Here is a 17,710-nt window from a genome sequence, read left to right on the forward strand (position 1 = left end):
GAATTGAGTAGACATTCCAAATTGCCTTTCCTATTTCTGTTGAAAAGGGAATTACTGACTTTTATAAAAGGAGACCATGAGGTAGAGCATTGGCTGCATGTAAATGAAGGCAGATACTGTTCTGAATGCTGAAAAAAGGCAATGCAGTATGAGTGGTCTTATCCAACTGGAGCTTGTTAGTGATCTGGTTTCCATACCTTACTGAAAGAACTACGGCACTTGTAATAGTATGTTAAGGTATTCTGTTTTCAAATGTGTTTCACTGATTGTATTCTGCCTTTTTTCCAGAAATGTTACGAACAAAAACAGTACAAAAATGGACTCAAGTTCTGCAAGATGATCCTCTCTAACCCAAAATTTGCTGAACATGGAGGTAACTGTAGACTCAAAACATTTTCTTTTTTTTCCCTTCCTGTTGTGAGCTTAAATATAGTCTATTCCATGCTATTGGGAAACAAAGGAGCCTGTTGTTGAGTATGGTTCTGTCCTTATGACTGAATAATTACTCTGGGTATTCAGTCTTTGTGCCTTCAGATCAATTTTCCACCCTAGCTCAGGCAAACACTCCTGGGCAGTGGGATGGTGAAGATCAAAATATATGGTGGAGGCACACTTCAGTGAAGCTTCCAAGGAACTTGCCTTTCTAGGTTTCTGGGTCAGAATGCCAGCGTGGGTTTTTTCTTACATTTCCTATTTAATAGCAAGCCCAGGCTTTTTTTTGTATTCTGATATTCTGGCAAATAATTAAAAATCTTGCTTTTTTTGTCAAGTTCATACTCTTAAATTTTCTGTACTGCATACCAGATTGCTACTTACAAGGAGCAAAGTTAAGTGTAATATTGTTGCTCCTAAGACTTGAAGCTAAAGACAGAATCTGGAGCTCCTGTTCTGATTAAATATTATAGGAAATGGGACAGCAAAGTGGAGCTTCTATTTACATCAGTCAGAACTTAATCCTCAATAAGGTACTCTAGTGTTACTGTACTACAGAGTTTCTGTTTCATGGTTCAGCCAATCTTTCCTTCTGATACAGTGAATTTTTCTTGTTTGTCTGTTGTTGGAGCTTAACACTGGGTGTGCATGTACTGTGTTGGTAAAATTATTTTCTTTTTTGACATTGCCAAATCTTGGCAAATTGTTTGACTAATCCTTTTCATGCTTCCATTAGTGTCTGCTCTTTCTTCCTTGTCTTTGTTACTTCCCTAGAGATAAAAGTACAGTTTTCTTGTCGCTTCAGAGCTAGAGTGGCTTGTCCATCCCTGATGTCATGCATTTGTCTCCTCTGGCACTTGTGTTTTTATAACATCTCCGTATACAACTCTGTCTTTTCTGCTCTTGGTGCCTCTTAAACTTTTCCAGGACAACAAGCTGCCTTGGCAGTCCACGTACTACTTGGGCTCTGAGCCACTAATGACTTTGAAGCTTGAGAGCAAAGCCTGGAATGAGCAGCTGAAGCAGAACTAAGCCAATGAAATGATCTGATGGGAAGCTGCACTGTTGTCACACTTAGCTTCAGAGACAAGGATTTGAAAAATTTAGTGAGAAGGTGGCAAGCAGATGGTTGCTGTGGCTGGACAGCCATCTCCCTCGTGCAGAAAGGCAGGAGTAGCTTGGGGTTATTCTTTTTCAGGCTTCCTGATGTCATTGGGAAGGTGTAATTCTGGCTTTCTTTGTTCTTACAGTGTGGATGTAGGACAACTGAAAAACCAAACAAAAACCTTGGCTCGTCTTGGGTCGTCGTTCACTTTAGGTGTACTTTTATAGAAAACTATGTTAAACAGGTCTATCATGGAACTTCAGGTTGCTGTTATGGCTGACCTAATGGGCTGTTGCTGTTAATACTGGGGAAAAGGTTACAACTGGAGGAAAACCAGAATGCTATGATGAAAATATGACTAATCTTCTGCCAGAAACCAAAACTAAGTGGTCTCTTGTGTAGCAAAAAAAAAAAAAAAAAAAAAGAAATCTGAATCTGGAACAGTTTTTGGGTGTAGTGCATGCATTACATGCAGCTTGTTTCCCACAGTGTTACTTGAAGAATGGGGGAAGAGAGGGAGCAATAGTCATACCAGTGTATTATTTGGAATCTTGTGCCTCTCAGAATGTTGGTTAAGATGCTACTACTTTGAGAAGGTCTTTTCACCCCTAAAATCACAGAATCACACAGAATCACAGAATGTCAGGGATTGGAAGGGACCTCAAAAGATCATCTAGTCCAGTCCCCCTGCCAGAGCAGGAACCTAAATGAGATCACATAGAAAGGCGTCCAGGTGGGTCTTGAATGTCGAGAATGTGCTCCTCTTAACTAATGATTTGTAAGCAACCTGTAATGGTGGAGCTGACTGTGACAGATCTATTTCTTATGGGATGACACAACCTAATGATTTTTTTTTTTTTTCTTGTTCTGCCTACCTGGAACTTGGACACATATTGGGAAGCTTTCTAAAATTGCTTTAGCTTATTGTTAACTCCCTTAACACCAGCTAAATGTATTTTTTAATTAATAAAGTTTGTGTTGTCTGTGTTTGTCACATCTGTGTGGTACTCGGTAACAGTCTTTGAGACCAATTTCAAGAAGGGAAGAGCTTCCATATAACAGTATTTGGCTGTGCTAGGCTTCTATCCTGATCTAAGTTTATCATTTAATGGGGAACTTCACTGTGTAACAACTTCAAAGGATATCTGCACTGTGAAACTGCCATATGGGAAGTCATAAACATAAGTGTATGTTATTTTTTACAGAGACACTCGCGATGAAAGGACTGACCTTGAACTGCTTAGGGAAGAAGGAAGAAGCGTATGAATTTGTTCGTAAAGGACTTCGTAACGATGTAAAGAGTCATGTCTGTATCCTTTGTAATACAAAACCTGGTCGTCTTACGAGTTCTCACTTCTGCTTGTATGATTTTGTTGCTGCATCAGTATATACTTTTGAAGTACATAATGGGGTCTGTAGAAAAATAGTCCAAAACAAGGTTTGTACAGTGAATATTAATTAATAATCAATTACTTGAAATAAGGTTTTATTTTTGTGTCTACAATTTTGCAGAATCTTGAAGAAAAATCTTTTACATGTATCTCTTGCAAAAAGACCATCTAGGATGTTTGCTTTCTGCAGAGAATAGGTATAGCTTGTAAAATCTTTTCTAAAGTTTTCTTCTCTCTTAAAAATGTATAAGAAATCCAGTTTCTCTGAAAAATATCTGTTTTGCCACTAAATTTTAGATAGTGGCTTAGGTCTACTGACTTGACAGCTACTACTCTGTTCTAAGCTTGTCTTCCAAAAGCTTATACCTGTGAAATGCTTAAGAGTGCTCAAGAGCTTTGGGAGTAGCTGTCTTCTGTTTAAGCCATAAGTAGGAGGCTACTTCAGATTTGCACACAATGCCTTACTTGTTCAGTCTGCATTTCAGTTGCACGTTAAGGGGCAAATTTCCCACTCAATATTTAAGTTTTAAAGACATTAAAAGACATTTAAAGACATTAAAAAAATCTTCCTGTAGTATCTCAGGAAATACTTTCTGATGGCCATCTAAGGCAAAGGGATGGCTATTTACACCATTAAAGGTCCAGGGAGCTTGAGGTTGGGAAAAAACCGCTAAGTGTATGGAGGTTGTCAGAGTTATTAGAGGGATGCCATAGAACAATCAAAGATAATTTATGCCTTTTTGATCTTATGAGGTAAATACCTAAGGAATACCAAAGCAACTTCAATCTTTGTATAAGAAATCTCACACCTTAAATCAGGGAGCAAAAGAATCTAGGTGTGTTAGTGAAGAGTTTTGGGGGATTCTGATTAGTAAACAAAATTCTGGAGTGGGATTTGTCAGCATCAGTGATTCTTGTCTCCATTTCATGCTAACTCTTGAACTATCTAGAAGACTTGCCTACAAATGCTGGAGACACCTATGCTTTTTCAAACCTAATTTGGAGGGGTTGGGTGGTTAAAGGGCCCCTCTTCCTGGACAAGTTAAAAAAAAATAGATTTTTTTTTTCATTACCATTTTTAGTGGATTTTTACCACAGTTTTACTGACTCATTAAGCTTACCTTACCTTAAGACTACAAGGATTTTTGTTTTCTGAATTTGTGTGTGAACTCAGCTGAATCCTATTAGGCACAAATGTTCTTTATTTTTAAGCTGCATCTGTAGAACTATCTCTGACAAAGCAAAAAGTTCCAGCTTTTTGCGTTCAAGTGTATTGTTACAGCTCTACAGAGAATCCCCTAGAGTAATCTGTCTGTGCAGAATTACCTCTCTAGTGAGCACAGGCTAGCTGATACTGAATTAATTCTAGGCTAGGCATCAAGTTTGCCACAGTATTTTCAGTTGTCATGTCTTGGTAAATTCTAAAGAAATAGCGAACCTCTTTTACTATTATAATGTCACTACCCAAATATCTGAATATTTCCTGATGGTGGGGCTCTAGTGCATGGGGAGAGAAGTATATATTCTAGCCCTGGAGAAACTGAGATCTGAGGCTGAGCTTTTTAATAAAGGTTCCTTCTACATCCTTTGTGAAGGCTTGTGACTAGCCATGCAGTTCTGGTGAAAGCTTGAAGGCCTGTTAATCCTAAGTGCTACCTAAGCAGAGCTTGCAAGGTTCTCTAAAATAATGTTTACATTTCCTGTTTTATGTGAGTTTACTGTCTGTGATTTGATTTAAAGGGAGAGGTGAGGGGTAGCCACTAAAGTCACTGTGTTCCAGTAGCTGGTTTTGAGGAGGTGCAATACATCTATGTGCTCTTATTTTCTTGTAGTAGTGTTTGAAGGTGCTTTTGGTGTATTTTGTCATGTGTGCTTTTTAGAAAGTACCTGGTAGAGGGTGTTTAAAATACAGCTGGTCGCTTTAGTGTTCTGACTTGTTTAAGGAGTAGTAGAAAATGGTAATTCTTCTGCAGTTCACCTTATTGAGGTTGGGAGAAAATGGCCGTTGTAAAATTGTTTAGAAATCCAGAAATCTTCTGGTCAAACTACAAACAAATTCTGACATATTTTTGGATATAACTTGAGTATTATCTGGTCAGAGATCTACACTTAATTCAAGAATAAATGTTTCAGAGATAGCGGCACGTTATACTCAGGACACTGTAGGAACACAGGCAAGACTGCCCAGAGCTGTCTGCTATAATAAACTGGTGGCATCGTGCTTTATTAGGTTGTATCAGCTGTTAAATTTCTTATGCTTAGTCTTGACTGCTGTGCACACTTGTTTCCCAATGAGTTTATGCTTTTCTTCATTCCTTGGTGAAGAATGCTTTATGAAAGTTTAAGCCAGATTACCAGTTGAATCCAGGAATGGTAATGATGCCTGATAAATTACTCAGTGTTGTCTAAGTACAGTGTTAAAGTGCACATAAATTCTTTTGGACTGAATTGGCTTGCTCTAGGTGAGAATCTGAAATACCAGTAGTTCTGAGGCAGGTGTATGAAGATGCTACATCTGACTTTCATCCATGTCCTGAATACTTGAACTCAAATAAGCAAGGCAGGATTTATAGAAAGAAGTAGCATTATTGGACCAGCTGCTGTAACTGTATCCAAAATAATTTCATCCCCCTTTCCCATTTAGTCCTAAATCATCACAGCAGCAACAGCAGCTCTCCTAGCAGTCTCAAAGATGCATATGGGGTTAACTTGGTGTTCCCACAGACATGCAAAACAGGGTCTCTTGCTTGTGTATTAGAAATTTCCTTCAGACTATTAATGCTCACAAGTCTTTTCTTTTGGCTGGAGTCTTACCTCTTTTTTTTTTCTTCTTGATAATTACAAACCTGCTTCATGTCTAGAACTTAATTCAGGACATGAGTCTTTCTAAGAAAGAGGGAACTTACAGTTTTGTTTCATTGATTAATTTGACCAGGTTAACCATTCAATTTAAATGCTTTATCAACTTTTTGAGATGCAAAGTGTAGGAATTATTGTATCTGTGGAGCGAGCAATTGCTTCTGCTTCAGTTCAGTAGCATAAGAACTCTTAAATATTTTGGTTATTAGCACTATGAGTTATTTGTGCCATCTTGATGGGAAGCAGGTGAAGAATGTGTATGCCTCTGCTCAGGATTAGCTCTGTTTTGCTGCTTCAGGGGCACATAGGAGAGCTTGAGAAAACTTTTGAACCACTTCTAATTTGAAAATCAAAGTAAGTTCAGATTTACTACTGTGGAAGATGTTGCCTCAGTGAGCTACTAGTAATCTGGAGTAGCAAAAGTGTAGAGCCTGCCAAGTAATCCTTCTTTTAATATGGCTTTTGCAGACTGATGTAATGATACAGTGTAATGTCTTGCTATGACATATGTTGGTTTCATGCTTTGAGTTCAGAATCTTTCCAGGATAAAAAAGGATACTTGTGAGAGAAAAGTCTATTGAAATGGCACACTACTGATGGAAGTCTGAGATGTTGAGAATGTCACAAAGACTTTTGATGTACAGAAATGCTACAATTTCCTTTTGTCAACGAATAAAATGTAGCTCTATGTTTATCCCTTACTGTAAAATCTGGAGACTGATTGAGGTTGCAGATAGGCAAGTGAGGAAAAGTAAAACTTGTATACCGATTGTACTGTTAGAATGAGACACTTTTAGGAGTAAGAATTCCTGCTGTAATTACAGGAGGATGTTTTAAACAATGCATCTTTAGGAATAACTTCTGAGTCTTGTGGAGTTTGGATCATTTAGTGTGCATAACAGTGTTTTGGGGGGAGTTGTGAATGTGACTTAACAGAAGATTTTTAAATGAAGAGCTTTTTTGCTTACTTGGAAGCATTTAATATTTTAAAATGTGTCAGTGAAGTCTGGGTACAGCAACCAAACTTAATTTATAAGGGTGTTGTTCTTCAAGGAAGATATCAAGTTGATCTGTAACACAAATGCACTGCAGTTACTTTGTGAAAATTGTGAATGTATCTTCCTTAATGTGCATTAGGTTGGCATGTCTATGGTCTCTTGCAACGTTCTGATAAGAAATATGATGAAGCCATCAAGTGTTACCGGAATGCTCTCAAACTAGATAAAGATAATCTACAGATCCTGAGAGATCTCTCTCTGTTGCAGATTCAGATGAGGGATTTAGAAGGATATAGAGTAAGTATTTTCTTTGGATTGCCATTTATTGCTGTTAGCAATCTCTTGTTATTCTATTCCATTGTTAAGTCTTTTATTGGTAGTAATTCTGTTGCTACTTGGTTTTGTCGTTTCAAAAGTGTTTTACGCTCTTGTTTAGGGAAGCATGGAAATGTATTGCAGCAGAGCTCCATATAATGTTGAGAACAGAACTAGGAGTGTAGTTATTTTGTACAATTTGACTTGTGGATCACACTGTAAAACTCTAGTTCTCAACTCATTTTTCACTAAAATAATGAAAATTAAAAGGATAAGACTTAAAGCTAATCAACTGTGAGTACTTACTGTGCTCTTGTGAAGTACTGCAAATGGTGTTTTGGATGTGTATATTGAAGATTTTTTTTGTGAGAAATTCATATTTCTTTTGAGTATGTGGGAAACTTGCCCCATGATGACTGATTTCTTGAATCTGAATACTGATTTTATCATAAATAAAATCTTAAAATTTGTCTAAAAACAAAGTTAGTAGTTTTCAAAGTGGCTCAACTGATCTCCTGTGAAAGGGAAAAGTCCTGCTCCTCTTCTGTGCTCTATTTCATGTGAAGTAGAGGACTGGATTGTGGACTTCAGCATTAGTTGGTCTCCTTCACAGAGTGTGTTGAATTTGCTAATGGAAGAAAAGGAAATAACTGACTTAGGGATATGATTTGACTCCTGAAGGGGGTCTGAGAGGTACTGGCACACTGTAAGTATGAGGAGCCACACTGTAAGTATGAGGAGCGTGAGACTGCTCTTTCTGTGGCAGTTGAGCTCATGCTTTCTAATGGAAACCCCTCTCTGAGATTTCAAAGCTCTGTCTTTGGAAATGATTTAAGCTCTTATGAGGTACTCTTGAAAAAGACACCTTTTGTGTACCAACAAATAGATTTTTTTTTTTTGCTTTGTGCCATGACTCCCATATTTAGAATGTAGCCCCCAGATTTGAGATGGAAACATGCTGCTTTTCCCCATGCTGTTAGAATTTCAAAAATTGCCTTGGGCTTTTAAAAGATCTTTTAAAATATTAGCTGTAGTGGTGGTAAATCATGATAAAGATGTAGTAACTTTTTAAGGTCTCTGTTATTTTTAATTGCTTTTCTTTTGTTGAAGGAGACAAGATACCAGCTACTTCAGCTTCGCCCCACGCAACGGGCTTCCTGGATTGGATATGCCATTGCATACCACTTACTCAAAGATTATGATATGGCCTTAAAACTACTTGAAGAGTTTAGGAAAACCCAGCAGGTAAGACTTCCTGTTCTGGAAAGAGAATACTTCATAAGAGGCAGAATCTGAGGAATTAGTTCTCTGTGATTAGGAAGAACTAATTGGCAACCAGTTAGAATTAGGAAGAAATGTATTATTTATGGAGCTTTCTGCTTTGAGCAGAAAGATTTCCAGGAGCTTAGGAGCTGATGCAAATTATACAGGAATGCTTGTTCCCCTCATAATAGACTGTTAAGGAGGAGGATATAAGGGTAAACTGATGTGGAATAACTGAGTAACTTAATGTTTGTGAGGCTTGTACCTAAAGAAAACCTGTGATGATCCTGTCCCTTTACAGTAGGTAAAACTTCAGAAAATACTGTTTAGTGTTGGATGTGCTCATTTGTCCTTTCTCCTGCCATAGCCTGGATGCCATTACAGGCTTTGACTTTGTCTCTACAAAGAATGTGAAAAGAAAATTTTCCATTGCTTTGTATGCATCTGTATATTGTGCACTTAAAAGTTAGTGCTCCATCAAGTTAACATAAAAGCATAGCTGAAAATTCTTTGTTTGAGAAGATCTGGTGTTACTGAAACTTGTTGGAATAGATGAAATATGGTACAATGCTAAAATCACTAAGTATAACCTTTTTTGAGAGGGACGGTTCCCTTGTTCTTTTATTGGTAAGGCAGAACTGTAAAGTCTGAATTAACAGAATAGAGTGGATTTGTTGATTATTCTGTAACATGGAAGCAAAAACCGTGTTTATAGATGCATTCAGCTTGGGAGGTGTGCTAGAAATACCATGTGCCAATACCTAGATGTTACCTCACCTACAGATGGTGATTTTTTCAAAACAAAAATCTTGCATCCTTTCTGAGATAACTGCATTTGAGATCTTATGCAGCCAGAATGGGTCTAACTGTAAGAAAGGTAATTAATAATACCCTGCGGGTTTAGGAGGGAGCAATGTTTGTGTCTTGATCATGTATCATAGTCAGACAAAGGATGTTGCAAGCCAAGTATATATATAACTTGGTATTTCAAGAAAGCCGTAACTTCAGCGTTAAAAAAACCCTGAAAACAGTAAGTTTAAATTAAAACTGGGTCATCTTTTATAAGTGTTTGACAGCCAAAAGGTTTTGGTTCTCCAGTGAGTCAGCAGAGCCCAATCTGAGTTCAGTGTTGAAATGACTGTTTGAATTAGAAGGTGTATGTATAATAGATGGAAAAATTGCAAATGAAGTGTAAGAAACTGAGGTTCTTCCAAGGACTAAGAGGGCTTAACAGTGGTATTGGCCCCTTGGAGAGAACGGAAGTGATGCTGTTAATGTCTTTTCTAAAAGACATTGTGAATATTGTGTGTGAATATTCCTGTTTGAGGGCAGTCACGATGATATGCTCTTCAGTCTAGTGGCTAAGCCAGATTTAAATACCATCTGCCATAACATATTACATATTGTCTGCTGTGCAAATTATCACAGACTTAAATCTCACCCTAAAACAAATCCTGAGAAGATTTCAAGCTCTGATGCCATTTTTTAGTAAAACTGGATATATTTGAGAAATTTCCATAAATAGGAAGATGGTTTGTACTTGAATAATAAGGTGTTTAACTGCTGAATAGCATAATATCAGTCACAGGAAATAGTGGAAAAGCTGGTTAAGCTTTAAAGGACAGAAATAATGCTACAGATGTTGGACAGCATAAGTTTATAGAAAATAAATTGTGTCTAGCCTTTCCTCTTTTTTGAGATTGATAGAGATAGTTATGTGGTATGTTGTGCTTTCTCCCCCAAAACACTAAAAATAAGGACGACCACATTAGTTTCATTTCTCTTGTGAACAGAGTCTTGTGCTTTGCTGTGCTCGCTCCCTGAAGAGTGCAGGCCCATGTAGGGCCCCAACCACTGGAAGAGAAAATCAGTGTGTTTGGTCCAGAAAAGTCAGGAGAGCCCAGGCAAACTCACAGCTCAATTTTGGCACGCTTTGGCTCTTCCACAGTAGTCCCCAAATGTGCTGTTCATGCGGTCTCTGGATATTTAAGTCCTGCACTTAAAATAGTTGAGTTAAAGATACTCCATTGATCTTTGGGGAGGTACACTTCTTGCTTGCTTTACTTTCCAAATCTCCCCTCTTGCTCTGTACTTTGTATTCACTCCAACTCAATAAATGAACTTCTGTGGTAGGATATTGCGTGCAACTGTGAGTTGTTATTCAAGATTTAAAAGGAGAGTTGAAAGACTGGAGGGTTTCCAAATTACTGGTGAATGGTAATCTTCAACAAACTCATGTTTTTGAGATTTATGGCAATCTGTATTAGGCCTGATATTGTTTACTGTTATTGTTAATGAATAAAGAAGTAAATGTAATGTGTTATGTGAAATGCTGCTGTCGTAATAATTGGTACATAATGGTGATGTAGCGTGATCACGTTAATTTACTTGGGTTACTCAGGCAGCTCTGTCCATTCAGTGAATTAACACTGCCAAAACCAAGCAGTAAAACTAAGAAAAAGGTCAAGGAACTGTCATATTAGTGATTTTAGGTGAGTATCTGAAGATGCAGTATTCAAAAATAATGGAGCTAATCTAGCTACAAGCTGTTGCCAAAACCAGCAGCCTGACTTTTTCCTGTGTGCTCCCACTGCTTCCTTGTGCAGCACTGGTTGGCTTGTGGAGGGCTGGGTTCAGGAAGCCAAAGTGCCAGAAATAAAAAAATCACTCTCTTGAAGGATTGATTGGCTGATCTGAACAACTGTGAGGTGAGAGGGGAAAGAGGAAGGGAAATAATAGAGGGAAGTGAGCTAACTTTGTTGATCCAGGCTGCAGTTAGATTGACTTAGCTTATTGTAAAATTGTCCCTCAGGGCAGGCTTACGGGTGAAAAGCAAAAAACACCCTTATTTCTGAGAAGCAGCAGGGATTTTCTCTATAGAGCACTGATTACTGACAGATCAAGACTTATTGATCACCTTGTTTTTTTTAAAAGTTAGAAAATTAAAAGAATGATATAGAAAAATAAAGAGGACTAGAGAAAATGCTGCCTAGTAAAGGGCAGAGATACTCTTTGTTTACTGTAAGCAGAAAAAGCCTAGGTGATTCTAGTACAGTTTAGATACTGGTTTTGGGAAGAATGATTGCTAGGAAGATTGCTTAGTGGGGAAGAATAAAGGAACAAGTAGCAACAGAAAGTTCAGCAACAAATTCAAATGATAAGTCACTTTTTATCACCAACAGTTTTATTCTAATGGCATTGGAAATGGTGAATTTTTTGTCTCTTAGTGTATCTAGATCAATGCTGCCTGTCACCTGAAAGCTGTAAATTAGCCAGAGGCACAATATTTCACTCAAAAACAGATTATGAGATTGAATGCAGACATCACTGCAGGAAGTGTAACAGCCTGTGCTCTCCAAGATAAATCAAATTATTGAAGAGTCACTTCAGAATTTAAATTTTGGGAACCAGGATGTAAAACAGCTTTGCCATTTGTTTTACTGTTGTATGTCCCATTTTTCCTTTCTTCTTTTCCAGAGCAAAATTTTTATTCTTAATTTTTATTTTATTCCTAATTTCTGCATCAGGCCCACAATTACAGATATGGACAGAAAACCTCTGGAGTTTTGGGGTCTGCTCTTAGGTATGTTTTGGCTGCATCTTGTCACATTCTTTCAGTGACAGTTATGTTAGGGCATCTGTGGTTGTAAAGTTGATTCTTTTTTTGGTGCAGGAGAGGAAGAAATTTATTCTGAAACAGCAGAATTGAGTTCAAGAGAAAGTTGGACATCTAATGTGCAAGAATCATAACTCTTCTGCGAGGAGGAAGGAGTAAAGATGTGTTGTGCAGCAATAACAATGGCGTGGAAAAACTTTTTATAGACTATCTTATTTTTAATAAGACAATCTGATGATTCAGATTAAGTACTGTGGTTATAAGCAGCTTGCCTTCTGATGAATTGCACGTTTAAATAATCATTAATCTGATGAGATTTCAAAATCTCTTTGAAAATGAACTTTTCTTAAAAGTGCTTTTTAAAATGGCTTTTTAAATGGAGTGGCAGTAAGCACCGTATCTTTCTGGTGGATTTGCCTTACGTGTAAGAGGGAATTCATTTGATTTTTTTTTATTTTTTTTATTTTTTTTTTACATTTCATAATTTCTTTTGTTAGTCCTGCCAAGCCAGAAGAGCTACGAGATATTTGTTTCTTGTCTTTTATGTATATTTTTCTTAAGGGTTTTGGGAGTAATCTATTTTGAAGGCCTAAAACAAATTCATGATGTGCCAAAAAGCTTTATTACTTGTGGAATTTAAGTATGTGTATTGTATTGGAAGGGAGGATATTTTTATGGGGAAGTGAAGGACACAGAACTAAATTGGTGCTCTGCAGTTTCAGTTCTGTGGTGTTGCAGTAAGGATAAGCAGGAAGGCATGTTGGGACACCTAACCCCTGTTGCATGTGTCAGTTCTGTGAAGCAGTTAAAAATGCTTTCCAGGTAACACTTTTATTAGTGACTTCTAATGTTTAATATGGATCAAAATTGACCAAAGGTGGAACCAGAAATGGAGCTGCAGTTAGAGGAAGTAGACTTTAAGCAATGGGTAGGATTTCATGCTGCCTGCTGACTCCAGTATGTGCAAGGTCAGGTCTTGTTCCATTAGCCATCACTTGCTGCAATATGTTAATAGGTACTAAAAAATTCTTGAATGCTGTTACTTTCAGCCTCAAAAGTTATGTTCATTGTCAGATACACATTTCTTTACAATACTTAATATAGTTATGCTGTCTTTCAGAACATTTCTGTCTAAAAGGAAATCTTCCTCTAAAAATTCACAGTACTATAAAGGCTGCCTCTAAAAATTTGAAGAGCACGTAAACAGAAATGTTAAATCCCATTAAATTGATCTGTGCTTAGGGAGGGGCTGGAAGTAGTGGTTTAGGACAAGATTCTTTTAATGTGAATGATAATTTAAATCAATTTAATGTTTTGGGGATTTTTTTGTTGTTGTTTATTAAATTACTTGGTTCTTTAAAGAAGACGGGGAAAGCTTTACTTGGGGAACAGAAAAGTAATAGTGAACCATTTGATGACCAATGTGACTATAAAGTGTTGCTTGTTCAGGAAGAAAAAAAAGTGTGAAGTGTCATGAGAAAGAAAATCATTAACATTTATCAAGCTCAGCTGCTTCTTATCTATTTTTATTAAAAAATCATGTAGACTGTAACTATCTGTCCTATAGCTTCTATTTAGGCAGTATATTTCACCTAATAAACTGTTGTATAGATGTGCTGGGCATTGTCTGCAGACTTCTGCACTTGGTCTCTGAAATTCTTGCAACAGTAATTGAAGTAGCTTTTGTGTGTATTAGTGAAAAACATTTCGTATGAGATAATTATTGTAACTCTGACAAGACTTTTCATTGCCTAGATACACTTTAGGCACTTATCCCTAGAAAGGAGTACTTTGGAAAGTCACCCTGTTTCAGTGGCTGATGTATCACTGGAAGGTGGATAACCCACTAGTTTTACTATAGACGAAGTCCTAGGTATGCAGCTGGCAGTAGCACTCAAAATAATTACCTGTTGCTTGAAAACACCCTTTGCATGCTTGTGCACTGTACTTTCTGGGGGATTCAAGTCTAGTACAGAGAACACTTGGTTAGAGAGAAATAATGTAAGTTTCCTGTCTGAAAAATTCTAGTTGTCAAACTGTGGCTAGTATTTGGGTGGTCCATTGCTCGTTCTTGGAAACAGTTTGATCTAGAATTTTTGGTATGCTAAAAATGAATGTTGTGATATCCCAGCAATCTGCTATGGAACTTAGGTCGAAATTGGTACAGAGTACGTGAATCCTTCGGAAGAAAAACATTACCAAGTGTTTGCAAATGTTATTGAATTGTATGAAAGAAGGTTTTAGCTTGCCACAGTGATAGAGAAAAGAAAAATACAGAAGTCCTATCCCTAACATTCTGTGATTCTGTGATTCTTTTAAACTGTTCTCTAACAAAGGATACCCTGAATTAATCTTATTTAATTGTGAATAATAGGAGTGTTACATTTTGAATAGTTGAATGGGTATATAAATAGACCTGATATACTCTGTAGCCTGAATCTTGTGTTCTGTAATACTGCATGCAGTTGAGGTGCAGGTAAATGTTAACTAACCTATTACTTTTTTTCCCCCCCAGATTCCTCCTAATAAAATAGATTATGAATATAGTGAACTGATTTTATATCAAAACCAAGTGATGAGAGAGGCAGATCTGTTTCAGGAATCTTTAGAACATATAGAGACATATGAAAAGCAAATATGTGATAAATTAATAGTGGAAGAAATAAAAGGTAAGTCATTCTTCTTCCCTCAGCCAATTTTGTTCCAAACTTTTGTTACTGGCTTTCAGATATGATAAAGCAGTAAAAGAAATTAAAATCTTTAATTTATTTGAAACAATTACTATAGGGAAACTGATAACACCAGATTTACAATTTTGTACTCAAATCACTTGCCCTACCGAAGTGGATGCAGGTAGTTTAACTTGGACTGACACGGGGAACAGAGGACGTCTCAGATTATTACATTGATGTGTACTAGAGTAACTTTCTGTAAATCAGAGCTAGTATACATCTGTTTTAATCTCAAGAATACTGTTTGTAGTACAAACATGGATTTTTATTTTTTTTTTATTGACCAGAGTATCAAATATTGTTTCCTTTTTAAGCTTTATAATGCACTTACTTGTATTGCCCTACTTAAGTGATACTGTGAATACTGAAGTGACTTTTTTGATTAAAAATAGGCCACAATTGTTTTGTGGATTTGAAGTACTGAGTTCTGAATATACACAATTATATAGTATAATAGTGTGTATTCTTCAACTGCTCCTTGCTTGCACATTTGTGATGGGTTGACCCTGGCCAGCAGGTAAGCCCCATACAACTGCTCATTCACTTCCCCCAGCCTGCCTTGTCAGGGCAGGAGAGAGAATAGGAAGAGCAAGGAGACTCATGGGTTGAGATAAAGATAGCTTAAGTGCAGGGGAAGAAAAACCAAAACAAACAAAAAAAACCCCAAACAAAACAAAACCACACAAAACCAGATCCCCAAGTGATGCAAAGGCAAATCACTTTCCACCTCCCACAAGCAGACTGCTGCTCAGCTAGTCTCTAAGCAATGTCCACCTACCTACCCAAGCACTCCTTCCCATCAGTTTTTGTTACTAAGCATGGCACTATATTGCCTGAAATGCCCCTTTGGCCAGTCTGGGTCAGCTGTCCAGGTTGTGACGACTCCAAACTTACTGTTCACCCTGGCAGGCTTGCTGGGTGGCAGAACAAGGGTCAAAAGAGAAAGCCCTGTTGTTCTACAAGTACCACTTAGCAGCAGTGAAAACATTGGTGTGTTATCAATGTTTAGTCATGAATGCTGAAAAACAGCACTGTATGGGCTGCTGTGAAGAAAATGTAGTTCCATTTAAGCCAGACCTGGTAGAACAATTTACTTTGTAGCAAACCAGTGTGATTTAACTGGTTAAAAACTGGTGAGTTGGTGGGGGGGGGGGGGAAGTTAAGTACACAGCCTGAGAAGAAATAATGTAGTGATATGTTGGAGTCCTGGAAGGAAGAGTTGCCTGTTTGATAATCCCAATAGTTGTTTTAAATACTCAGATACAAGCTTTCAAATAATCTTTGTTTTCACAGGTGCTGAATGCTCGAAACAGTGTTGAGCTATATGTGTGGTAGCTTTGGATAGCACTTGTAATAAATGCCTTCGGAAAAATAAGGCCTCTCTTCAAGCATCTACATATGATTAAGCCCAATTTTATGTATGAAGTTTTGTAAACTTTACTGCCAAGCCATCAGTGTTTTCTCACAGAATTCACAGTTCTTTAATGTGTTGTTTTTAGGAGAGATGTTACTGAAGTTGGGAAGACTGAAAGAAGCTGGTGACGTATTCAAAGAGTTAATTGAGCGCAATGCAGAAAACTGGTATTATTATGAAGGCTTGGAAAAGGCCCTACAACCTAGTAAGTTAAGATACACAGATACACTGAAAATGTGTGATATAGGATATACTTCAAACTCCTGTTTAATATGTTACAGTTTTAGATTAAAAGACTCTACTTGGCAGAAAATTATATACCTGCTAATCTTCAGTGTGATATAGTTGTGTTTATCCGTTTTTAAGATGTTCACTGAAAAACTTGTATGTATGAAAATACCAACAGCAAGTCTTTCTCTTCTTGGACATTTGTTAACATGCTTACACAAAGAACACTTCCTTGCCACACATGAACTTGGAAACCAAATAGCTGTTTGTTCCTGTGTAGTAGTTGACTGTCAGACTACTATTGTACATCACAACATAAAATTGTAATTCTGAAACTTGTTTATGTGGTACATCTTTCTTTGGGCATAGAGAGAAATATTCAACTATCTATTTCAGATGGCCTTTTAAAAGTAGACAATCTGAAAAAAAAAATTTAAGCTGACTGTTCTTTAGAGGAAAAGGTGATAAATGTGATAAAATCTTTGTTATTCCAATACTAGTTCACATTACTGCTGTTCTGTCTTTCCAGAAAAATAGCTAATTGTTGGTTTGTTTTGTTTTTAAATTACAATATTACAACAATTTATAGTATAATAAGTGTTTTGTAGTGGTAACTTTCCCAAGTGTTTATGTTTAGAGGAGGAGTTTCTTTGTATTTCACTGTTGACTAATTAGCGGGAGTTTTATTGGAGTTATTCTGATGACATCATAAATCATAAGCCCACAAGGATATTATTTGTAGATATTAGCTGCATTATGTTTCTCAACCAAACTTCTTCTAGAAAGTTTTACAGTTGGGTTTCATAAGGTCTGGTAATATGGCTTGTGATTGTGAAATGAAAATGATTGCATTTGTTACATTTATACAGAGAGTAATGTCGCCCTTTGAGTGGTTTTCCTAGTGTATCCATAGAGTTGAATATCATGATTACTGTCTCAGAAATTTCCACAAGAACTTGATTATTCTATCTGATATAATAAATGTGTTGATGAAAATGTGTAGTTTTTAACAAAGAACCAATCCAGTAGTTTGACATGTTAAAGTCCTATGTAGATTAAAACTGTACTAATTTATAAAACTAATAATGCTACTTTATTTTTTAGGTGGTCTTAGGACTATTTCCTCCCCCATGGTAAGTTCTGGAGCTCCAACTTGTGACTTCAATTAGGGCTTTCATATGCTTTAGTTCCAATCCAAACATTGTTTTGGTGTAACTCTTAGAACTCTACATCTGTTGGAACCACTGGGTAACATATTCCCCCCCCTTCCCCAACATCTGAGCTCAGTGACAAGATAAATTGTTTTTCTTGTGAAAGGAAAACAGATATATTTATTAAACATATGTTGTGTCATAGT

General features: G+C 37.0%; 1 protein-coding gene across 1 annotated transcript in view; it reads left to right on the forward strand.

Annotated features, from left to right (window-relative positions):
- Positions 1-294: 294 nt before the first annotated feature.
- Positions 295-17,710, forward strand: part of NAA16 (N-alpha-acetyltransferase 16, NatA auxiliary subunit) — a 55,213-nt gene continuing 37,797 nt past the window's right edge. Inside the window, exons 1-6 of the mRNA XM_010173471.1 lie at positions 295-373; positions 2,743-2,847; positions 6,925-7,082; positions 8,211-8,345; positions 14,495-14,648; positions 16,211-16,330. Coding sequence (XP_010171773.1) covers positions 337-373; positions 2,743-2,847; positions 6,925-7,082; positions 8,211-8,345; positions 14,495-14,648; positions 16,211-16,330 — 709 coding nt within the window. The 5' untranslated portion in view covers positions 295-336. The remainder of the gene's footprint in view (positions 374-2,742; positions 2,848-6,924; positions 7,083-8,210; positions 8,346-14,494; positions 14,649-16,210; positions 16,331-17,710) is intronic.

This window comes from Antrostomus carolinensis, unplaced genomic scaffold (genome assembly GCF_000700745.2).
Source record: "Antrostomus carolinensis isolate BGI_N321 unplaced genomic scaffold, ASM70074v2 scaffold11438, whole genome shotgun sequence".
NCBI classification, from domain to species: Eukaryota; Metazoa; Chordata; class Aves; order Caprimulgiformes; family Caprimulgidae; genus Antrostomus; species Antrostomus carolinensis.